Raw genomic sequence first — 25,826 nt, forward strand, 5'->3', positions numbered from 1 at the left:
GTTTGGTCAAAAAGCTGGATATATGGGAGAGTTTTCAAGAAAGAGAGGGAAGTGGAGAGCTGCAGAGGTTTAGGGAGGGGTTTAGCTTGGGGCTCAGGCAGCTGAAGGCACGGCCGCCAATGGTGCGGTGATTAAAATCGAGAGTGCTCAAGAGTCCAGAATTAGAGGAATGCAAAGATCTCGGAGGGTTGTGGAGCTGGAGGAGGTTATGGAGATAGAGAGGAGAGAGGCCATGGGGGGGATTGGAAAGCAAGGATGAAAATTTCAAAATTGAGGCCTTTCCAGGCTGAGAGCCAGTGTAGGTCAGTGAGCACAAGGGTGATGGGTGAATGGAGCTGATACCGTTTTGGATGAGCTGAAGTTTCTGGGAGGTGAGAGACCAGCCAGGAGAGCATTGGAATAGTTGAGCCTGGACGTAACAGAGACATTGGGCGAGAATTTGAGTGACATTGAGATGGAGATGGAGGGGGGCGGTGATAGGACTGAGATGGGGATGGAGATGGAGGGGGGCGGTGATAGGACTGAGATGGGGATGGAGAGGGAGCGGGATGGGGGTGATAGGACTGAGATGGAAGGGAGGGGGAGGGGTGATACGAATGAGATTGTGGGGAGGGGGGGTGATCAGACTGAGAAGGGGGAGTTGGAGATAGGACTGAGTTTGGGGGAAGGGGAGGGGTGATAGGTATGAGATGGGGAGAGGGAGGCAGTGATAGGACTGAGATGGGATGAGGGGGCAGCAGTGATAAGACTGAGATGGGGGAGGGGGCAGCAGTGATAGGACTGAGATGGGGGAGGGGGCAGCAGTGATAGGACTGAGATGGTGGGAAGTGGAGGGTGGTGATAGGACTGAGATGGGGGGAGGCGGTGATAGGACTGAAATGGGAGAGAGTGGTGATTGTTGCTCTAAGGTCAGCCTTACTGACTAAGGGTCACATGGTCTAAACAGCCAATCAACACTGAGCGTGGGGAATCTCATAAGGGATGGAGTTTTCCTAGTCTGGGGGTGTGTGTTGTAGCTTTGGCAGAGGCCTGCAGCTAATCCAGCAGCTCTGAAAATAAAGTTCATTGTTGAACTAAAGAAGCTTCTTGGTAGTACATCTCTACACCTGGTGACGAGGATTAATGATCCTGGCACTGCCTCTCACTCTACAACTGTGAGTATCTTGTTTTAAAGAAGGGAAAAAATATATACTCACCTGGATGCCTCACTTTGGGAGGATCGACCCATTTGACTCCTCCATGGAGGACTGGACTCAATACATCAAGCGCCTTGGGTTTTATTTCCAGGCCAATGAAATAGGGGAGGAGGCAAAGTGCAAAGCAATTCTCTTGAGAGTCTGTGGGAGTCAAACCTATAACCTTATTCGCAGTCTCACAGTCCCAAGCATGCCCGACTCTAAATCGTTCAGTGAGTTCATGGATTTAGTGAAGAGACATTTTAAACCCGAACCATCAGTCATTATGCAAAGATTCAAATTTAATACAAGGGTGAGGGCCCCAGGCAAATCAATCGCGACTTATATTGCTAAGTTGAAGCAATTGTCAGAGCATTGTGATTTCGGAGCGACCTTGACCAACATGCTATGGGATCGGTTAGTTTGTGGCATGTGCAACGACGCCATTCAGCATTGAATGCTGGCAGAAGTCAATATAAATTTTAAACGAGCAATGGAAATAGCCCTGGCCGTGGAAAGCGCTGAAGAAGATTTGCAGAAGCTACAGAGCTTGCAAAAATGGCGCCATTTACCAGTTAGGGCGGGAACCTGCAGCCAGGCATGGCACCAAAACCGCTGAAGCAGCCGCGAAGTGGGAATCATTCCCAATCACCCAGAAATCAAAAAAATATTCTGGAGGCAATCAGACAGCGCTCCTGAAGTTGGAATGTTACTGATTTGGGAGTAACTGCACTCCTGAAACATGTGGATTTAAGGAGGCCGAGTGTTATTACTGTCGCAAAAGAGGACATTTGATGAAGCAGTGCAGAGCTAAGTCTAGACTGCCAAGTAACCAGCCAGCAAAGATGTTAGAAGTACATAATGTGAAAGAGCCTGAAATAACTGATTCTGACATTCACTCTCTTTTTATTCTTAAAGCCATCAAGGCAAACCCTATTACTGTCACACTCCACATAAATGGGAAGCCTCTAGTTATGGAGGTGGATACAGGGATATCAGCCACAGTGTTGGGTGAGCACACATTTCAGTACCTGAGAGAAGGTACCCAACCCTTGAGCCTGGAGAGAACTTCTGCCCAGCTGAAGACTTACATGGGAGAAGCCATAAAAGTAAAAAGCACCGCCATGGTACCTGTGAGCTATGGGCAGCCGTCAGCCCAGCTCCCAGTAATAATAGTGACTGGGGAAGGACCAAGCCTTCTGGGCCGTGATTGGCTAAAAGAAATCAAGTTAAATCAGTCCGAGATTTTTCAAGTGCGGGCAGGAGGACTGCTAGAATTGTTAAAAAATACGACAGCATCTTTTGCAACGAATTAGGAAAAATCAAAGGCTTGCAAACCAAGATTTATGCTGAACCAGAGGCAACTCCCTGATTTTTTAAGGCAAGACCGGTACCATATGCCTTAAGAGAAAAGGTGGATGCTGAGTTAAACAGGTTGGAGGAACGAGGCATCATACAGACATTTCCATTATCATCCCTGTAATGAAACCGGATAAGACCATCCGCATTCGCGGCGATTATAAGCTGACAGTTAATCAGGCCGCCAAGTTGGATAAGTGTCCAATTCCAAGAATTGAACACTTGTGAGCAAGGCTGGCAGGAGGTCAATCCTACACTAAGCTGGGTATGAGCCACACGTACCAGCAACTCGAGTTAGAGAACACATCCCGGGGGTATGTCACAGTAAACACACACAAAGGCCTATTCCAGCATACGCACCCACCTTTTGGCGTGTCCTCGGCATGTGCAATATTTCAAAGGATGATGGAGAGTTTGCTACAGGGATTACCACAGGTCGCAGTACACCTTGACTATGTCCTCATGACTGGATTGACAGAGACCGAGCATTTAGCAAATTTTGAGGAGGTATTAAAAAGATTTCTGGAAGCTGGAGTTCATCTAAAAAGAGTGAACTGCACTTACCAAGCACCGAGGTTCCTATCTGGGGCACCATGTAGACGCAGTGATGTGGATCCATATAGAATAGAAGCACAGAAAATGCTGGAAAATCTCAGCAGGTCTGACAGCATCTACGGAGAGTTTTTCCAGGTATTTTTGTTTTTGTTCTAGATTTCCAGCATCCGCGGTATTTTGCTGTTATCTTAACATTTCGAGTCCATTTGATTCTTCTTCAGAGCTAAAGAGAAGTAGAAATGTGATGAAATGTACACTGTTTAAGGGGGATGGAGCAGGTGAAGCTGGATAGAAGATCAGCAATAGGTGGGGGCTGAGGAGAGACTGACAAAGATGTCATGGACCCAAAACAAAGGGAATGTTATTAGTGGTGGTAAAGACTAAAGAAGGTGCTGATAGTGGCATAAAGGTAAGAAAGCCGAATGTGTGAATAGCAGAACAAGGGTCAGCACTCTGTGAAAGACCAACATAGAATTAGTAACAGATGGCCCTTTTGGGGTGGGGCGGGGGGAGTGGGCAGTGGTTCGGGAAAAGGATAGATCAAGGGATAAAAAAGGGGGGATAAAACAATGAATAAAAATAAGTAAATGAAAAATTTAAAAATTTTAAAAAGGGGTGAGGATGGAGGAGAGAGTTCATGGTCTGAAGTTGTTGAACTCAATGTTAAGTGCGGAAGGCTGTAAAGTGCCTAATCGGAAGATGAGGTGCTGTTCCTCCAGTTTGCGTTGGGCCTCACTGGAACATTGCAGCAGGCCAAGGACGGACATGTGGACATGAGAGCAGGATGGTATGTTGAAATGGCAAGAGACAGGAAGGTCTGGGCCATGCTTGCAGACAGACCAAAGGTGTGACGCAAAGCGGTCACCCAGTATGCGTTTGGTTTCCCCGATGTAGAGGAGACCGCCTTTGGAGAAATGAATGCAGTAGACCAAATTGAAGGAGGTGCAAGTGAAGCACAGCTTCACCTGAAAGGAGTATTTGGGCCCTTGGGCGGTGAGGAGGGAGGATATATGCGATTGCATAGGAAGGTGCCATGGGAAGGGGATGAGGTGTTGGGGGTGATGGAGGAGTGGACCAGAGTATCCGGGAGTGGACCAGAGGGTCCCTACAGAATGCTGACAGGGGGTTGAGGGATGTGTTTGGTGGTGGCATCATGCTGGAGTTGGCGGAAATAGTGGAGGATGATCCTTTGAATGCACATTCAAAATGGATGAAGATTTTTGAGGTGAAATCACCTACATCGCATGCTACCATCAAAAAGTTACGCCAGTGCTTTTTGACTCACAGATTGCCTAAAGTCACTGTATCAGACAATGGACCCATATTTACAAGTGCTGAATTTCAGAACTTCACCAGTGTTTAACGGTGTTAAACACATCCAAGCTGAGCCTTACCACCCAGCATCAAACGGACTAGCCAAGAGAGCCATGCAAACTTTCAAGTCAGGACTAAAAAAATTGTCGGATGGAACCTTGGAAACCAAAATCTCACACTTCCTTCTTAGCTACTGCACGTCTCCACATACAACAACAGGTGTTCCACCAGCAGAACTGTATATGAAGCGTCATCTCAGAACGAGACTGAGCCTCATATTTCCAAATTTGCCAGGGAGGGTAGAGAAGAACCAAGGTAATCAGATAACAAGTCACGATTTGCATAGTAGAGCCCGGAAATTTATGGTAGATGAAGCCGTATATGTAAGAAAGTTGGTTGCGATCCGAGCTGGATCCCGGGGATTATTGTTTGTGAGACTGGACCCCTTTCATACCAAGTAGATGTGGAAGGCCGGGTTGTTCGTAAACACATGTATCACCTGAGGAGCAGGGAGATTCTTCCACACAGTCAGTGTTGCCACAAAGGAATGTTATGAAACCCGTAAGCACTGAAGTACCTGATCGACCTGTTATGGACATAACTGATGTCTTAAGATAAAAACAAAAAACTGCGGATGCTGGAAATCCAAAACAAAAACAAAAATACCTGGAAAAACTCAGCAGGTCTGACAGCGTCTGCGGAGAGGAATACAGTTAACATTTCGAGTCTGAATGACTCCTCATCAGAACTAAGGAAAAATAGAAAAGAGGTGAAATATAAGCTGGTTTAAGGGGGGGTGGGGGTGGGACAGGTAGAGCTGGATAGAGGGCCAGTGATAGGTGGAGATAACCAAAAGATGTCATAGACAAAAGGACAAAGAGGTGTTGACGGTAGTGATATTAGCTAAGAAATGTGCTAATGGTGACATTAAGGGTAGAAAGCAGGACGAGCAAAATACACATAGCCCTAGTGGGGGTGGGGTGGGGGGAAGGGATCAAAATAGGCTAAAAGATAGAGATAAAACAATGAATGGAAATACATTTAAAAATAATGGAAATAGGTGGGGAAAGAAAAATATATAAATTATTGGAAAAAGGGGGATCGGAAAGTGGGTGGGGATGGAGGAGAGAGTTCATGATCCAAAGTTGTTGAACTCAATATTCAGTCCGGAAGGCTGTAAAGTGCCTAGTCGGAAGATGAGGTGCTGTTCCTCCAGTTTGCATTGAGCTTCACTGGAACATTGCAGCAGGCCAAGGACGGACATGTGGGCGTGAGAGCAGGGTGGAGTGTTGAAATGGTAAGCGACAGGGAGGTCTGGGTCATGCTTGCGGACAGACCGAAGGTGTTCCGCAAAGCGGTCACCAAGTCTGCGTTTGGTCTCTCCAATGTAGAGGAGACCGCATTGGGAGCAAATCTTCATTGAATCAAATAGTGATGAACTGCCTGTGCCAAAAGAGGTACCCGTTATTGCAGTTCCTGTTAATGTTGATCCTGTGGAAGAGCCTCAGGCTATAGAGTTATGCCGGTCTACCCGAAACATAAAAACCCCTCAATGATTTGATTTGTAATTACAGGACCTATATGTATAAGTGTATAATCTGAATTCAAGAGAAAGTGCAAGTGTGATTATTTCTAAGATTTTTGATATCGTTTTCTATTCACCTGTACAAAATAATTTGGGTAAGGAATGTAAAACAAGGAATTAAAGGGGGAAGAGATGTGGTGATTGTTGATTTAAGGCTAGCCTTACTGACTCAGTGTCACGTAGTCAGAACAGCCAATCAACACCGAGCATGGGGAATCTCCTAAGGGGTGGAGTTTTCCTAGTCTGGGGGTGTGCTTTGCTAGTGGTTAGCAGTTCTGTAAATAAAGTTTGTTGTTCATCTAAAGAAGCCTCTCAATAGTACATCTCTACAGAGGGGAAGGCGATGATAGGACTGAGTTGGGGGGGGGGAGCGGAGAGGGAGGTGGTGATAGGACTGAGGTGGGGGAGGGGGAGGAGGTGATAGGATTGAGGTGGGGGAGAGGGAGGAGGTCTTGCATTCTTAATTAGCACTTTTCTCAGACAAAGACCGCCACCTTCAACACCTCTTTGACCCTTTTGTCTCTGACATCTTTTGATTATCTGCTCACACCACACCCTCAATGTGTCTCTTCCCCCCCACCCACCTTAAACCAATTTATATTTCTCCCTTGTTGAAACTATGCTTCAGTTCTGCTGAAGGGCCATGAGGGCTCGAAACGTTGACTGATTTCTTCTCCGCCGATGCTGCCAGACTTGCTGAGTTTTTCCAGGTAATTCTGTTTTTATTTTGTTTTGGATTTCCAGCATCCGCAGTAGCTTTTAGCTTTTTGTTTTTATCTGATAGGATTGAGGTTGGGGGAGGGGGAGGAGGTGATAGGATTGAGGTTGGGGGAGGAGGTGATAGGATTGAGGTTGGGGAGGGGGAGGAGGTGACAGGGCTTAGATGGGGGTGGGGAGGGGGAGGAGGTGATAGGATTGAGGTTGGGGGAGGGGGAGGAGGTGATAGGATTGAGGTAGGGTGAGGGGGAGGAGGTGACAGGGCTGAGATGGGGGTGAGGAATGGGGAGGAGGTGATAGGACTGTGATGGGAGAGAGGGGAGGTGGTGAGGATAGATTAGACAATCTGAAAGGCACTTGGGAGGTACAGCAGGATATCAGTCAAATTGCTGATGAGTTGTTGACATTCCAGCTGAAGGAAATGGTTAACCATTAAAATAAAATAGCCACAGAAAACAAGTGTTAGCAAATCAATCTTCGAAAAGGAAGCAGTGATGGTTTTCCAGTGTCATTTAATGGGATTATTATGGGCTGATTACTGGAAAGCTGTTTACACTCACTGACAGGCTGTTTTTTGCTGACTCTGTATTTGAATGATACATGAATGTGTCAGATTCTAAGGCTTGAGTATGGATTGTGTTTTGGGAGCAGTTAACTCACCTCAATCAGTGTCTGGCCTTTTCATGGAGGGGCAGTGCTGCATTTTATTTTAGAATACTATGCAGTGAGTACAGCCCCTGTTATAAACTATGAGGTACAGTAGTCACAATGCACAGAACAAGCTCCCACAACAGCAATAAGATCATCCTGAGGGGCAGATGTGGCCTTGGTTTAATGTCTCATCCGACAGTGCAGCACTGCGATGGGAGCGTCAGTCCGGATTATGTGTTCAAGTCCTTGGAGTGTGTCTTGAACCTACGACATTCTAATTCAGAGGAGAGGGTGCTACCCACTGAGCCGTAGCTGGCACCTTTAACTCTCAATGTACAGAGTTCACTAACCAAACCGAGTCAAGTAGATGGTAAAATATTCATTGCTGACAGATACACAGACACAGCTGTACAGACAGTTACAGATCCTGCAGCTTTACACAGTATTATTCCCAGCTGTTGCAGAGCCATAGAGGGTGAGGAGATGGGAGGGGCAGTTTCTCACACTAAAATTTCTCACTTGCCACAAAATATTTCATCCAAACTGTTCACACCATTTGTATAAATCTCCACCTCCTGCTGCTGCAGCCAAATGACAGCTAAAGCAGTGAAAATGGGCAGACTGTGGACATTTCTTGCTGAAGGTCTTTCAGTGATGGGTTGGCAGGAATTGCTTGTTCTGTACTGTACATTTCAAAGATCAGAAATGAGTGGTCTGAGGATGCAGCTGCCCAGAAGGCGGCAGATGTGAAATTCCATCCGTGAGACGAGCAACAGGAGTGAGAGTAAATGTTTCTAAAGCATTTCTTATGCTCAGTGAGAGGTGTCAGAGAGCTGGCATAGTGACTGTATCAAGGGGTATGTTTAAGAGGGTCAAAGATGATAATGAGGTAGATCACTATTTCCTCAGGTGGAGTGGGTAGTCCAAAACAAGGGACAGAACCTCAAAATTAGAGCCAGGCTGTTCAGAGGTGATGTCAGGCAACAGGAGAAGAGGGTGGCATTGTTGTATTGTCACTGGACCAGTAATCCAGAGACCTAGAGTAATGCTGTGGGGACCCCGGGTTCAAGTCCCATCACAGCAAAATTTGAATTCAATTTTAAAAATCTGGAATTAAAAATCTAATGATGACCATGATGTCCATCTGGTTCACTAATGCCCTTTAGGGAAGGAAATCTGTTGTCTGGCTTACTCCCGGTCCACAGCAATGTGGTTGACTCTTAATTACCCTCTGAAATAGCCTAGCAAGGCACTCAGTTGTATCAAACTGCTAGAAAGTCAATAAGGAATGAAACCAGACACACCAACCTAAGCATGGGAAATTACAACGGCAACCTCAGCCTTGTCGACCCTGCAAAGTCCTCCTTAGTAACATCTGGGAACTTGTACCAAAATTGGGAGAGCTGTCTCACAGACTAGTCAAGCAACAGCCTTACATAGTCATATTCATGGAATCATACCTTACAGATAATGCCCCAGACATCACCATCCCTGGATATGTTCTGTTCCACCAACAGGACAGACCCAGTAGAGGTGGTGGCAGCACAGTGATATACAGTCGAGTGGGAGTTGCCCTGGGAGTCCTCAAGATTGACTCTGAACCCCATGAAGTCTCATGGCATCAGGTCAAACATGGGCAAGGAAACCTCCTGCTGACTATCACGTACCGCTCCCAAGCTCTCAGCTGATGAATCAGTACGTTCAACGCCACTTGGAGGAAGCACTGAGGGTGGCAAGAGTGCAGAATGTACTCTGGTTGGGGGAGTTCAATGTCCATACATTGACATAGTTGCTAGACTGTGTCTGCGTCAAGTGGTGAGGGAACCAACAAGAGGGAAAAACATACTTGACCTCATCCTCACCCACGAGCCTGCTGCAGATGCATCTGTCCACAATCAGTATCAGTAAGAGTGACCACCGCACAGTCGTTGGGGAGACAAAGTCCTGCCTTCACATTGAGGATACCCTCCATCATGTTGTGTGGCACTACCACTGTGTTAAATGGAATAGATTTCAAACAGATCTAGCAACTCAAGACTGGGCATTGATGAGACGCTGTGGGCCATCAGCAGCAGCAAAATTGTACTCGAACACAATCTGTAACCTCATGGCCCGGCATATCCCCCACTCTACCATTACCATCAAGCCAGGGGATCAACCCTGGTTCAATGAAGAGTGCAGGAGGGCATGCCAGGAGCAGCATCAGGCATACCTAAAAATGAGGTGTCAACCTGGTGAAGCTACAACACAGGACTACTTGTTTGCCAAACAGCATAAGCAGCAAGTGATAGACAGAGCTAAGTGAGTCCACAACCAACGGATCAGATCTAAGCTCTGCACATCTGCCACATCCAGTTCTGAATGGTGGTGGACAATTAAACAACTCACTGGAGGAGGAGGGTCCACCAGTATCCCCATCCTCAATGATGGGGGCGCCCAGCACAACAGTGCAAAAGATAAGGCTCAAGCATTTTCAACAATTTTCAGCTAGAAGTGCCGAGTGGGTGATCAATCTCGGCCTCCTCTGGAGGTCCCCAGCATCACAGATGCCAGTCTTAAGCCAATTCGATTAACTCCATGTGATATCAAGAAACAGCTGAAGGCACTGGATATTTCAAAGACTTTGGGCCCCGACAATATTCCTGCAAAAAGTACTGAAAACTTGTGCTCCAGAACTTGCTGCACCCTGAGCCAAGCTGTTTCCGTTCAGCTACAATACTGACATCTACCCAACAATGTGAAAAATTGTCCAGTTATGTCCTGTACACAAAAGCAGGACAAATCCAACCCAGCCAATTACTGCCCCATCAGTCTACTCTTGATCATTAGTAAAGTGATGGAAGGGGTCATCAACAGTGCTATCAAGCGGCACTTACTTAGCAATAACCTGCTCACTGACACTCAGTTTGGGTTCCACCAGAATCACTCAGCTCCTGACCTCATTACAGCCTTGGTTCAAACATGGGTAGAAGAGCTGAACTCTACAGGTGAGATGAGAGTGACTGCCCTCGACATCAAAGCAGCATTTGACCGAGTGTGGCATCAAGGAGCCCCAGCAATGGGATTCAAGAGGAAAACTCCCCTCTGGTTGGAGTCATACTTAGCACAAAGGAAGATGGTCGTGGTTGTTGGAGGACAATCATCTCAGTTCTAGGACATCACTGCATGATTTCCTCAGGGTAGTGTCTTAGGCTTCAGCTGCCTCCTCAATGACCTTCCTTCCATCATAAGGTCAGAAGTGGAGATGTTCACTGATGATTGCACAATGTTCAGCACCATTCGTAATGACTCAGATATGAAGCAGTCCATATCCATATGCAGCAAGACCTGGACTATGTTCAGGTTTGGGCTGTCAAATGGCAAGTAACATTCGCACCACACAAATGCCAGCCAATGACCATCTCTAACAAGAGAGAATCCAACCATTGCCCCTTGACATTCAATGGTATTACCATCACTGAATCCCACTATCAACGTCCTGGGGGTTACCATTGACTAGAAACTGAACTGGACTATCCATATAAATACTGTGGCTACAAGAGCAGGCCAGAGACTAGGAATCCTGTGGTGAGTAACTCACCTCCTGACTCCCCAAAGCCTGTCCACCATCTACAAGGCACAAACCAGGAGTGTGATGGAATACTCCCCACTTGCCTGGATGAGTGCAGCTCCCAAAACACTCAAGAAGCTTGACACCATCCAGGACAAAGCAGCCTGCTTGATTGGCACCCCATCCACCACCTTCAACATTCACTCCCTCCACCACCGACGCACAGTAGCAGCAGTGTGTACCATTTACAAGATGCTCTGCAGAAACTCACCAAGGGTCTTTCGACAGCACCTTCCAAACTCACGACCGCTACCATCTAGAAGGACAAGGACAGCAGACACATGGGAACACTACCACCAGGAAGTTCCCCTCCAAGTCACTCACCATCCTGACTTGGAAATATGTTGCCATTCCTTACCTGTCGCTGGGTCAAAATCCTGGAACTCTCTCCCTAACAGCACTGTGGGTGATCCTATACCACACGGACTGCAGCGGTTCAAGAAGGCAGCTCACCACCACCTTCTCAAGGACATTTAGGGATGGGCAATAAATGCTGGCTTAGCCAGTGATGCCCACATCCAATGAATGAATTAAAAAAAATACAAAGGATAGTGGAAACCTGGAACTTTCTCCCCAAATACACTGTTGAGATTGGAGGTCAGGTGAATATGTCAAGACTGAATTTGATAGATTATGTTGGGTAAGAATCATAGAACGGTTACAGCACAGGAGGGAGGCCATTCAGCCCATCACATCTGTGCTGACTCACTGTAAGAGTAACTCACCCAAAGTCCCTTCCCCCACTTTCTCCCTGTAGCCCTGTACATTCTTACTTTTCAGATAATAATCCAATTCCCCCTTAAACGCCTCGATTGAATCTGCCACCACTCTCAGGCAGTGCATTCCAGACCACAATCACTCGTGTGAACAAGTTCTTCCTCATATCACCATTGCTTCTTTTGCCAATTACCGTAAATCTGTCCCCTCTTGTTCTCAGTCCTTCTACCAATGGGAACAGTTTTGCTCTATCTACTCTGTGCAGACCCCTCATGATTTTGACTACCTCTATCAAATCTCCTCTCAATCTTGTAATATAAGAACATAAGAAATAGGAGCAGGAGTAGATGACACAGCCTGTCGAGCCTGCTCCACCATTCAATATGATCATGGCCAATCTTGGGCTTCGACTCCATTTTCCCGCCCACTCCCCATATCCCTTAATTTCCTGAGAGACCAAAAACCTGTCTGTCCCAGCCTTAAATATATTCAATGATGGAGCATCCACAACCCTCTGGGGTCGAGAATTTCAAAGATTCACAGCCCATTGAGTAAAGAAGTTTCTCCTCATCTCAGTCTAAATGATCGGCTCCTTATCCTGAGACTGTACCCCTGTGTTTTAGATTTCCCAACCAGCAGAAACAATCTCTCAGTGTCTACACTATCAAAACCTTTCAGAATTTTGTATGTTTCAATGAGATCGCCTCTCATTCTTCTAACCTCGGGAGAATATAAACCAAATTTACTCAGCCTCTCATCGTAGGACAACCCCCTCATCTAAGGGACAAATCTAGTCAACCTTCGCTATACCGCCTCCATTGCAAGTCTATCCTTTCTTAAATGCAGAGAACAAAACTGCACACAGTATTCTAGATGCGGTCTCACCAAGCAAGATTTCTTTATTCCTGTACTCCAATCCCCTTGCAATAAAGACCAACATGCCATTTGCCTTCCTAATTGATTGCTGCACCTGCCTGCCAACTTTCTGTGTTCCTTGTACGAGCACACACAAAATCGCTTTGAACATCAACACTTACAAGTTTCTCACCTTTCAAAAAATATTCTGCTTTTCTATTCTTACAGCCAAAGTGAATAACTTCACACTTCCCCACATTATACTCCTTCTGCCATCTTGTTGCCCACTCACTTACCCTGTCTCTTTGCAGCCTCTCTGTGACCTCCCCACAGCTTACCTTCACCTAGCTTGGTATCATCAGCAAACTTACATTACTCTCTATCTCTTCATCTAAGTCATTAATACATTGTACATAGCTGCGACCCCAGCACTAATCCCTGTGATACTCCACTATTCACTGCTTGCCAACTTGAAAAAGCCCCATTTATGCCACTCCTTTGTTTTCAATCCGTTAACTAATCCCCTATCCGTAATAATATATTACCCCCAACGCCATGAGCCCTTATCTTGTGTGGCACCATATTGAAGGCCTTTTGGAAATCCAAAGGTATATTACATCTACTGGTTCCCTTTTATCTACCATACTAGTTACATTCACAAAAAACTCTAATAAATTTGTCAAACAGGATTGCCCACTAGGAAAACCATGTTGACTTATTCTAAGTATACTCTGCTTTTCTAAGTGCATTGTTAAGACTTCCATAATAATAGATTCCAGCATTTTCCCAACAACTGAAGTTAGACTAACTGGCCTCTAGTTCACTGTTTTCCCTCTCCCTCCTTTCTTGAGAAGTGGCGTAACATTTGCCAACTTCCAGTCGAGTGGGACCTTCCTGAATCTAAGAAATTTTGTAAAATCATAGCTAGCAAGTCCACTATCTCTGCAGCTATCTCTTTTAGAACCCTAGAGTGTAGGTCATCAGGTTCCAGGGGTTTGTTGGATTTTTGAGTTTCTCCAATACTTTATCTCTGCTGATATTAATTTCCCTAATTTCCTCACTCTTGTTAGCCTCTAGGTTATCGTCAATTTCTGGTATGAAACTTGTGTCTTCTACTGTGAAGACAGACATAAAATATTTGTTCAATGCCTCTGCCACTTCCTCATTCCATAGAGTCGTAGAGGTCTACAGCCACAGAAAATGGCCCTTCGGCCCATTGAGTCTGCGCTGGTCAAATAAGTACCTAACTATTCTAATCCCATTTTCCAGCACTAGGCCCATAGCCTTGTATGCCATGGCATCGCAAGTGCACATCCAAATACTTCTTAATACTTCCCCATGATAATTTCTCCTGTCTCTGCTTCTAAGGGACCAACATTTACTTTAACTACTCTCTTCCTCATCTTCTAGACCATTCTTGCCAATTTAATTGTTCCAGTCTATATGACAATTATTATATTGTCTTTGTTACAACTTCCTATAATTTCTTGTATAATGCTGTGCTCAACGGTATAACTTCTGTTAGGGGGCCTATAAATTACTCCCAACAGTATTTTCTGACTCCTGCTATTCCTAATTTCCACTCACTATTCCTAATTTCCACTCATAATGATTCTACTTCATGATCTTCAGCAGCCAGATCCTTTATCACTAATGTCCTTATGTCATCCTTTACTATTAGGGCTACCCCACCTCCTTTGCCATTTTGTCTGTCTTTCTGAAATATTATGTACCCTAGAATATTTGCTTCCCAACCTCGATCACCATGTAACCACGTATCTGTCATGGTGATTAATCTGAACCATTTACCTCTATTTGTGCCACTAGTTTATCTATCTTATTGCAGATGTTTCATGCATTCAGATAAAGTACCTTTAATTTAATTTTTTTACTTCCGTTCCCTGCAATTACCTTATATGTTGATGTACATTTTTGTTAAACTCTCTGTCTCTTCCTATCCCACTCTGCTTGTCTTCATGCACATCACTATACTGTTCCAAAACCTTGACCTTTCTCTTCAGATTTCTAAGTCTCCCTTCACCCGAACCCCCCCACCCCCTGCCACTCTGTTAGTTTGGTAGTGCCTTCTCCAATTGGAAAACAGCCTCAGCTTCTCCAATCTATCTACATTACTGAAGTTCCTCATCCCTGGAATCATTCTCGTGAATCTTTCCTGCACTCTCTCTAATGTCCTCACATCTTTCCTAAAGTGTGGCGCCCAGAACTGGACGCAATACTCCAGTTGAGGTCGAATCAGTGTTGTATACAGGTTTAGTATACTTCCTTGCTTTTGTACTCTTACGCCCCTATTGATAAAATACAGGATACTGTATGCTTTATTTACCACACTCTCTGTCCTGTCACCTTCAATGATTTATGCAGGTTCCACTGCTCCTGCACTCCCTTTAGAATTGTATCTTTTATTTTATGTTGTCTTTCTGCATTCTTCCTATCAAAACTAATCACTTCACACTTTGCATTTGGTGGTGCCAGGGGACTGGAGAATTGCAAACATTGCACCCTTGTTCAAAAAAGGTTGTAAGGATAAGCCCAGCAATTACAGATCAGTCAGTTTAACTTCAGTGGTGGGCAAGATTCTAGAAACAATAATTTGGGATAGAATTAGTAGTCATTTGGAAAAATATGGGTTGATAAGGAAGAGCCTTTCTAAAGGGGAAATCGTGTTTAACTAACTTGCTGGAGCTTTTTGAAGAGGTAACAGAAAAGGTTGATGAGCATAATGCTGTTGATGTGGTGTACATAGACTTTCAAAAGGCATTTGACACAGTGCCACACAACAGACTTGTGAGAAAAGTTATCGCTCATGGAATAAAAGGGACAGTAGCAATGTGGATACAAAATTGGCTGAAAAGTAGGAAGCAGAGAGAAATGGTCAGTGGATATTTTTCAGGCTGGAGGAAGGTTTGTAGTGGAGTTCCCCAGGGGTCAGTATTGGGACCCTTGCTTTTCCTGATATATGTTAATGACCTTGGTGGGCAGGGGACAATTTCAAAGCTTGTGGATGATACAAAGCTTGGGAGTGTTGTGAACTTCAAGGAGGATGGTATGGAACTTCAAAAGGACATAGACAAGTTGGTGAAGTGGGCAGATAGATGGCAGATGAAGTTCAATGTGGAGAAATGTGAGATAATGCATTTTGGTGGGAAGAACATAAAATAAGGGGTAAAATTTTGAACGGGGTGCAGGAGCAGAAAGAATTTGGTGTATATGTGCATAGATTATTGAAGGTGGCAGGACAGGTGGAGAGAGCAGTTAATAAAGCATATAGTATCCTGGGCTTTACTAATAAGGGCATAGAGTACAAGAGCAGGGAGGTTATGTTGAATTTATATAAGACACTCATTAGACCTCAGCTGGAGTATTGTGTACAATTCTGGGCGCCATATAATAGGAAGAATGTAAACACACTGGAGAGAGTGCAGAAGAGGTTTACAAGAATGGTCCCAGGGATGAGAAACTTCAGCTATGAGGATGGATTGGAGAGGTTGGGACTGTTCTCCTTGGAGAGAAGAAGGCTAAGAGGAGATTTGATAGAGATGTTCCAAATCATGAGGGGGCTGGACAGAGTAGATCAGGAGAAGCTGTTCCCACTCGTCAAAAGATCAAGAATGAGACGGCACAGATTTAAAGTGATTTGCAAAAAAAGCAGATGTGACGTGAGAAAAAACTTTTTCACACAGCGAGTAGTTCAGGTTTGGAATGCACTGTCTGGAAGTGTGGTGGAGGCAGGTTCAATCAAGGCATTTGATGATTATTTGAATAGAAACAATGCTTAGGGGTACGGGGAAAAGGCAGGGCAATGGCACTTGGACATAATGCTCATTTAGAGAGCTGGTGCAGACACGATGGGCTGAATGGCCTCCTGCGCTGTTAAAATTCTGTGATTCTGTAAATTTCAACTGCCACTTGTCCACCCATTCCACCAACTTGTCTATGTCCTTTTGAAGTCCATCACTCTCCTGACGGTTCAGGTTTATGCAACTAGCGCAGGTAAATGGGGTTAAGCTACAGGTCAGCCATAATCTAATTGGTGGAACAGGGTGGAGGGGCTGAATAGTCTCCTCCTGTCTCTGTATTCTTAGTTCCAATGGGGGGGGGGGTCTCTGATTTTCAGATCTGATGTACCAAAGGGAGCAAATAAAAATCAGAGAGAAATTATGACAGTGTGCCCGAAGGAAGGATCAGCTCCAGTACAGCTGTAGCTATCTCTCCATGCATTCTGTCTCTCCCCTGAGCTCGGACCCTTTCTCTTGCCTGTCTGTTGGTTAATGGATGATTAATTCCCCAAATGACATCAGCGGCTGAGCTGGGGAGTGTGGAGAATCAATCCCAGTCTTGAGACAGTTCAGGCAGGAGAGCTCCGCTGATGAAGCCGAAATATGACCGATTCAGGAGCGAGTCGGTGACCTCAGCTAGGGGCTTACTGCACAGTCTGACCATGAGCAGCCAGCTCGGTGCCGCTCCCGTGGCCGAAGAGCCGGAGGATTCCACTACCTTCTGCACTCTCATCCCGAAAATCCCGCATTGGAAATTCTCGTCCTCCTCCTCCGGCTTCCTGAGCGGCCGGAGTCCGGCCAAGGTGCTGCCTCCCCCCCGCGCTGCCCCCCCGGCCCCCGGGCTGACCACTGTCCTGGGATCCTGTGACTCGCTGTGCCCTCCTCCCTGCTCTCTACAGGCCATGGCCAGGCTGCCCGGCAGGAAGGTCCGAGTGGAAGGCGTCAGACTGGGCGGAGAGGAGTGGAATCGCAAAGGCAGCTTCATCAACAAGCCCTCGGAGGGCTGGCTGCACCCGGACAGCAAGATCCTGGGCTCTGGAGTCTCCTACATCGTCCGAGTGAGTAGGTGGGGTGGGGTAAAACTGATCCCCCTGGGGGTGCTGAGACTCAGTACCCAGACAGCTGCTGGTATAAAGGGTGGGTCCACAGCATCCTGTGTTCAGTTAGTATGTGGCCTCCCATTCTGTCCATTCAGCCATACACACAAGCTGTGCTGTACTGGAGATTGGATTCAGTAGAATTCCACCCCCCCCCCCAAAGTCATTCTTTAGAAAAGGGGCTTTAGAGGAAAGTTTTAAAACAAGTTGTATTGTTGGGCAGACAGTCATTCTGAGGATGTGTCAGGCATTGTTGTGTCATTAGGAGAGACAGAAACCAGGAAATTATAGACCTGTTAGTCTAACATCTGTTGTGGGAATATTTTTTGGAATCTATAAGGACAGAGTGACTGAGCACTGAGAGAAATTTGAGTTGATTAGAGAGAGCCAACATGGATTTGTAATGGGTAGTTTATGCCTAACAAACCTGATTTAATTTTTTGAGGAAGTAATAAAAGTAGTGGGCAGGGGGATGACGATGAATGTAGTTTATAAGGACTTCCAGAAGACGTTCTGTTATAGAATAATTACAGCACAGAAAGAGGCCATTCAGCCCCTCACATGACAGGGTAGATGCTGAGAGAATGTTTCCTCTCATGGGGAATCTAGAACTGGGGGGCAGAGTTTCAAGAATAAGGGGTCCCCCATTTAAGACAGAGGTGAAGAGGAATTTTTCTCTGAGGGTCATTAGTCTGTGGAATTCTCTTCCCCAGAGAGCAGTGGAGGCTGGCTCATTGAATATATTCCAGGCTGAATTATTCAGATTTTTGATCGACAAGGAAGTCGAAGGTTATGGGGGACAGGCAGGAAAGTGGAGTTAAGGTCACAATCAGATCAGCCATGATCTTATTGAATGGTGGAGCAGGCTTGAGGGGCTGAATGGCCTACTCCTGCTCCTACTTCATATGATCTTATGTTCATTTCAGCTCTTGAAGAACGCCTCAGCTAGTCCTACTCCCCAACCTTTTCCCCCCATCCCTGAACATTTTTTTCTATTCAGATAATTATCCAATTTCCTTTGGAAACCTGTGAATGAATGTGCCTCCACCACACACTCAGACAGTTCCAGATCCTGGCCATTTGATGCGTAAAAAAGATTTTCCTCATGTTGCCTTTGGCTCGTTAGCTGATCACCTTAAATCAGTGTTCTCTGGTTCTTAATCCTTCCGTCAATGGGAACAGTTTCTCTCTATCTACACTGTTCAGACCCCTCATGATTTTGAACACTTTTATCAAATCTCCTCAAAGTTCTCTAAGGAAATTAACTCCAGTTTCTCTAATCTATCCATCTAACTGAAGTTTCTCATCCCTGGAACCATTCTTGTGAATTCTTTCTGCACCCTCTCTAATGCTTTCACATCCTTTCTAAAGCATGATGCCCAGAATTGGACACAATACTCCAATTGAGGCCAAACCAGTGTTTTATAATCTCCTTGCTTCTGTACTCTATATCCCTCTGTTTATTAAGCCCTGGATCCCGTACACTCTAACTGCTTTCTCAACCTGTACTGCCACTTTCAATGATTTGTGCACATATACCCCCTGGTCCCTCTGCTCCTGCACCCCCTTTAGAATTGTATTCTTCACCTTATGTTGTCCCTCTGCATTTTTCTGACCAAAATGAGTCACTTCACAAGTCTCTGTATTAAATTTTACATACCACATGTCCTCCCAATCCACAAGCCTTCTATGTCCTCTTGAAGCCTAATGTATTATCCACACATTTTGAAATAGTGCTGTGCACACCCAAGCCTAGGTTATTGATATAGATCAAGAAATGCAGTGATCTGATACTGATCCCTGGGAAATCCCACTGTATACCTTCTTCCAGTCTAAAAGACAAATGTTTAGCACTACCCTCTCTCTCTCTCTCTCCTGTCATTCAGCCAACTTCATATCCATGCTGCTATTGACCCTTTTATTCCATGGGCTTTAACTTTGCTGAGAAGCTGTTATGTGGCACTTATGAAATTATTATTAAATTATTATCAAATACTTTTTGAAAGCCCATCTACACCACATCAACTCCATTATCCTGATCAAAAAGCTCAATCGAATCAGTTAAACACGATTTTCTTTCAACAAATCTGCACTGGCTTTCCTTAATCAATGTACTTTTCTCCAGGTGACTTAATTTTCTCCTGAATTGTAACTTCTTAAAGCTTCCCCACCATTGATGTTAAACTGACTGGCCTGTAGTTGATGGGCTTATCCTTACTTCCTTTTTTGAATAAGGTTTCCCCAGACCTCTGGCACCATCCCTTATCTCAAGAAGATTTGAAGGTTATGGCCAGTGCCTCTGCAGTTTCCATCCTTACTTTCTTCAGCATCCTTGGATACATCCCATCTGGTCTTGGTGACTTTTCAACTTTTAAGTATATCCAGCATTTCTTATACCTCCTCATTATCAATTTTTAGACCATCCAGTATCTCAACTACCTCCTCTTTCACTATGACTTGGTAAAGACATTTTATTCATTTAGTGCCCTATGATGCCCCCTGCCTCCAGGTGTAAATCCACTTTTTGGTCCTTACTCGGGCCCCCTTCCCCTTTTATCACCTTTATACTATTTAAATGCCTATATAAGTTTTTTGGATTTTCTTTTACGTTAGCTGCCAGTCTCTTCTCATACTTTCTCTTTGCTTCTCTTATTTACTTTTTAAATTTCCCTCTTAACTTCCTATAGTTAGCCTGGTTCTCACTTGCATTGTCAGGTATGACAGACCTGATATCTGTCATGCGCACACCTTTTTCTGCTTCGTCTCACTCTCTCTTTTGTTGTCCAGGGAGCTCTGGCTTTGTTTGTTCTACCTTTCGCACTCATGATAAGGTTCCACATAAGAGAATATTAGCTCAAATTAAACCTCATGGAATTGAAGACAAATTATTGACCTGGTCGAGAGATTGGTTAGATAGTAGAAGACAGAATAGGGATCATGGGTATGTACTCGAGTTGAAAGGAGGTGATGAGTGATGTCCCACGTGGACCAGTGTTGAGGCTTCAACAATTCACCATACAGATTAATAACTTAAATAACACAGTAGAGAGCCAGATAACCAGCTTTACCAATTCCACAAAGATTGGTGGAATAGTGAGTAGTGTAGACAGGAGTATAAAATTACAAAGAAACATTGATAAAGTGAGTGAGTAAAACTGTGCCACGTGGAATAAACACAGGAAAGTGTGAGATCATCCATGTGGGACCAAAAAAGGGATTGATCCCAGTATTATTTAAATGTGTAAAGCTAGAAACAGTGGAGGTTCCTAGAGATTTAGGAACCTCTGTATACAGATCATTAAAATGTAATAGGTACTAAAAATAATCAGGAAGGCTAATGGAATGTCAGCCTTTATAACTAAAAAGCGGGAATATAAAGGGGAGGAAGATCTACAGTTATACAAAGTTAGACCACATCTGGAGTAACAAAACCTTAAATCTGTATTCCCTGGCTCTTGTACAATCAGTTAATGAAAAGAGATTTTTTTTTGTCTGCCTTATCTACACCTTTCATCATCTTGTGAACCCTATCAAATCTCCATCAATTTCCTTTGCTCCAAGTAAAACAACCCCAGCCTTTCCAACCTAACCCTATAACTAAAATGCCCCACCATCCCTGGAACCATTCTGGTAAATCTCCTTCGCATCCTCTGAAGGAGCCTCATATACTTCCTAAAATGTGGTGACTGGAACTAGACACTAATACTTTAGTTATGGCCTAACCCAGATCTTTAAACAGTTTCAGAATAATTTTCCCTGCTTTTGTACTCAATACCCCTTTGTATGAAGCCATACAGCTTTGCTAATTTCTCTCTTAATAGTCCTGCCACCTTCTGTAATCTGTGCCCATGAACCCCCAAGTTTCTCTGTCCTGGTACATTCTTTAGAATTGTGCCATTAAGTATATTGATCTCCTTATCCCTTCTGTCAAAATGCATCATCTCACACTTCTCATTCCATCTGCCACTTTTCTGTCCATTCTGCTAGTTTATCTATGCCATGCCTGTACAAGGCATTGGTGAGACCGCACCTGGAGTACTGTGCACAGTTTTGGTCCCCTTACTTAAGGAAGGATGTAGTTGCACTGGTGGTGGTTCAGAGGAGGTTCACTAGATTCATTCCAGAGATGCGGGGCTTGTCTTATGAGGAGAGATTGAACAGTTTAGGCCTATACTCGCTAGAGTTTAGAAGGATGAGAGGAGATCTAATTGAGGTATATAAGATGCTAAAGGGGATAGACAAAGTAGACATGGAGCAGATGTTTCCCCTTGTAGGGCATTCTAGAACAAGAGGCCATAGTTTTAGGCTAAGGGGTGATAGAGTTAAATCAGAGATGAGGAGGAATTACTTTTCTCAAAGGGTCGTGAATCTGTGGAATTCACTACCTCAGAGTGCAGTGGATGCCGGGACACTGAATAAATTTAAGGAGGAGATAGACAGATTTTTAATTGGTAACAGGTTGAAAGGTTATGGGGAGAGGGTGGGAAATTGGAGTTGAGGCCGAAATGAGATCAGCCATGATCTTATTGAATGGCGGGGTAGGCTCGAGGGGCTGAATTGCCTACTCCTGCTCCTAGCTCTTATGTTATGTTGCAGTTGATTGGTATCATCCTCAATCTGTATCACCCTATTTTCCTCTACTTACACAGACTGACCTGTTGCTTGGTCAGTGTCAGTTTCCACTGTACAGTGGTTTGTACCCGAAGTGAAATGTGATGAGTTCAGTCTCGCATGTATTGGGCAGTGAGAGATGATAGTAGCTGAGAGATGGTGGGCAGAATCCTAAATGATTCAGCACTTTATACATTCCCAGCATTATTTGTGCCCTGTGTGACCTTGCCTCCTCATTTGATGCAGTGGGAGCTGTGATGAGCTACTTAAGAGACCAAAATGTAATTTGAGCAGCTGCGAAACTCTGTTTCCAACCCTCCCGCAGCCAGTGGTATCCCTCCAGCCTCTCAGGCAGTGCTGTCAGCTCTTCTCTGCATTAATTCTAATACATTACCTCTCAGACACAGCCCTGAATCTTTGTGTGAAATGTATCTTCCTAGGTTTCAATCCTGTTTGTATTGTTTGTGGGTATGTGTGTCTGTGTGCATATGCATGTGTGTGTGAGTGCTTCTTAATGTCCTTCTCTCCTGAAGACTCACTAACCATCCCCTTGATCAGCAACCTCAGTCACTTCCCAACAGTGACTGGATAGTGATCAGGAGCAGGAACCCTGGCTGATTTTCCCCTCTTTGGCCCTAAATGTAAAGGAGCCCCATGTGTGGCTTGTCCTCTATGAATACAGATATAGGAGGGAGGACAAATTGAGAAGCCTGTTTAAAACAATAAGTGTCCAGGCTCTTTGGTTTTATTAATAGTGGATTTGAATACAAAGCAAGAAAGTTACACTGAACTTTTATTAAGAATGTAAGAAATAGGAGCGAGTGACCATTTGGCCCCTCAAGCCTGTTCTGCCATTCAATAAGACCATGGCTGACCTTATACTACAACTCCATCTTCTTGCATTATCCCAATAATTCTTGGTTCCCTTAGAGTCCGGAAATCTATCGATCTCTGTCTTGAATATACTAAACGACTGAACTGCCACAGTCCTCTCAGGTAGAGAATTCCAAAGATTCACAACCCTCTGGGTGAAGGAATTTCTGCCCATCTCAGTCCTAAGTGGTCAACCCCTTATTCTGAGACTGTGACCGTTCAATCCAGTTTCCCCAGCCAGGGGAAACATCCTTCCAGCGTCTAAGCTGTCAAGCCTCTTAAAAATGTTATATGTTTCAATGAGATCGCTTCTTATTCTTCTGAACTCTAGGGAATATAGTCCTAGTCTACTCAAACTGTAGGATTTATCCTAGGAATCAGACTGGTGAACCTTTATTGTGCTCCCTCTAAGGCAAGTGTATCCTTCCTTGGATAAGAAGACCAGAATTGTACACAATACTCCAGGTGTTCTCTCACCAAGATTCAATTGTAGTATGACTTCTTTTACTCTTGTACCTCAATCCCTTTGCAATAAAGGGATTTCCTCTTCCTAATTACTTGCTATACCTGCATGTCAACTCTCTGTGATATATGTGCAAGGACATCCAAGTCCCTGTCAGCTGGAGTGTTGTGTCCAATTCATGGGCACCACACAGGGAAGGATGTCAAGGCCTTGGGACGCAGAGGAGATTTACGAGAATGGTTCCAGGGAGGGAGAACTTCAGGGATTTTTCTTTCTTTATTCTTTCTTGGGATGTGGGCATTTGTTGCCCCAAAGTGGGCAGCCATTTCAGAGGGCAGTTAAGAGTCAGCCACATTGCTGCGGGTCTGGAGGCACATGTAGGCCAGACCAGGTAAGGGTGGCAGATTTGCTTCCTTAAAGGTTTCATGGTCACCATCACTGAGGCTAGCTTTCAATTCCATATTTTATTACGTTAATTTAAATTTCACCAGCTTCCCCTCTCCTAAGAGCAGAGAAGGTTAAGAGGCGATTTAATAGAGCCGTTCAAAATTATGAAGGGTGTTGATAGAGTAAATAAGGAGAAACTCTTTTCACGGGCAGAAGGGTCGGTAATCAGAGGACACAGATTAAAGGTGATTGTCGAAAGAACCAAAAGCGACATAAGGAAACTTTATTTAGACAGTAAGTTATGATGGTGGGGGCAAATGGTGGCATAGTGGTAATGTCACTGGACCAATAATCCAAAGGTCCAAGCTATTGCCCTGGAGACATAGGTTCACTATGGTAGCTAGTGGCATTTAAACTCAATTAATTAAATTTATATATTTGTTAAATTCAGTTAATTATTAAATCTGGAATATAAAGCTAGTTTCAGTAATGGTGACCATGAACTTATCATCGATTGTTGTAAAAACCCATCTGGTTCACTAATGTCCTTTAGGGAAGGAAATCTGCCATCCTTACCCAGTCTGGCCTACATGTGACTCCAGACCCACAGCAATGTGGTTGACCCTGAACTGCCCTCTGAAATGGCCCAGCAAGCCACTCTGTACCAAACTGCTCCAGAAAATTGAAAAGGAGTAAAACTGGACAGACCACCCAACATCGACAGCACTGTGGGAATACCTGCAGTAGTTCAAGAAGGCAGTTCAGCATCACCTTAATTAGACCTTCGTAATTAGAGAAGGGCAACAAATGCTGACCTTGCCAGCAAAGCTCACATCCCATGAAAGAATAAAAATTCACGATGGAAGCAGGTTCAACAGTAACTTTCAAAAGAGAATTGGAAACAGCAGGGCAGCGGTACTGGATGGCTCCTTCAAAGAGCTGGCACAGGTATGATGGGCTGAATGGCCTCTTTCTGAGCTGTGATATTCTATGATTCTGTGTCTAATCTTAGTTGTATATATGTTTGATCCTGGATCTTCTTGTTGCAGTATATGGGTTGTATCGAAGTGGTAAAATCAATGAGATCCCTTGATTTCAACACTAGAACACAGGTCACAAGGTAAGACACTGTCTATATTGCTGACAGAATGTGCACAGGATGGGTCAATACATGGGATTAAACCTGTTTATGATCATTGACTGTTATTCAACTAAAGAAGCTTGGAACCAACAGGTCAAACTGTAAATATAATCAATATTCAAATATCACCCTCAAAGATGATGTTTCTTCAGGATAGCGTCTGCTTATTGGGTTGTTTTCACTTGGGGAGTCACAAATATGCACACATTCCCTCTCTCTCTTTCCTGCTTATCTCCCTTCCTCATACACACTCTGTCTCTCTCTCTCTCAATCTTTTTCTGTCACTCTTTAAGACTGTCTCTCTGAGTTTGCCTCTCTCTCTCCCTCTGAGTCTCTTTGTCTCTCTGAGTTACTCCCTCTCTTTCTGATCTTCTCTCTCTGAGTGCTTCTCTCTCACTCTCCCTGAGACTGTGCATGTTTCTCTATCTGTCTGTCTGTCTAGAGCCTGTGTGTGTCTCTCTCTCTCTGAATCTCCCTGAGTCTGTCTCTCTCACTCTCCCTGAGTCTGCCTCTCTCTCTCTCCCTGAGTCTGTCTCTCTCTCTCTCCCTGAGTCTGCCTCTCTCTCTCTCCCTGAGTCTGCCTCTCTCTCTCTCCCTGAGTCTGCCTCTCTCTCTCTCCCTGAGTCTGCCTCTCTCTCTCTCTCCCTGAGTCTGCCTCTCTCTCTCTCTCCCTGAGTCTGCCTCTCTCTCTCTCTCCCTGAGTCTGCCCCTCTCTCTCTCCCGGAGTCTGCCCCTCTCTCTCTCCCGGAGTCTGCCCCTCTCTCTCTCCCGGAGTCTGCCCCTCTCTCTCTCCCGGAGTCTGCCCCTCTCTCTCTCCCGGAGTCTGCCCCTCTCTCTCTCCCGGAGTCTGTCCCTTTATCACTCTCCCTCTCCCGGAGTCTGTCCCTTTATCACTCTCCCTCTCCCGGAGTCTGTCCCT

At 44.9% G+C, this 25,826-nt stretch overlaps 2 protein-coding genes across 2 annotated transcripts in view; one reads left to right on the forward strand and one right to left on the reverse strand.

Moving 5' to 3' along the window:
* sac3d1 (SAC3 domain containing 1) overlaps positions 1-25,826 on the reverse strand; it is a 512,754-nt gene that overhangs the window by 127,554 nt on the left and 359,374 nt on the right. The window lies entirely within an intron of this gene.
* LOC144689268 (SHC-transforming protein 2-like) lies at positions 16,832-24,890 on the forward strand. Its single transcript, XM_078556357.1, has 2 exons — positions 16,832-17,393; positions 24,816-24,890. The coding sequence occupies exons 1-2, from the start codon at positions 16,926-16,928 to the stop codon at positions 24,888-24,890; spliced, it is 543 nt and encodes a 180-aa protein (XP_078412483.1). The 5' UTR covers positions 16,832-16,925.

The sequence above is a fragment of the Cetorhinus maximus genome, chromosome 13 (genome assembly GCF_964194155.1).
Source record: "Cetorhinus maximus chromosome 13, sCetMax3.hap1.1, whole genome shotgun sequence".
Classification (NCBI taxonomy): Eukaryota; Metazoa; Chordata; class Chondrichthyes; order Lamniformes; family Cetorhinidae; genus Cetorhinus; species Cetorhinus maximus.

Excerpts from the sequence above, each read along its gene's own strand:
- LOC144689268 (XM_078556357.1), top strand. The coding sequence starts at position 16,926 with ATGAAGCCGAAATATGACCGATTCAGGAGCGAGTCGGTGACCTCAGCT. Across the intron at positions 17,394-24,815 it reads GAGTCTCCTACATCGTCCGA|TATATGGGTTGTATCGAAGT; the intron begins GTGAGTAGGTGG and ends TTCTTGTTGCAG.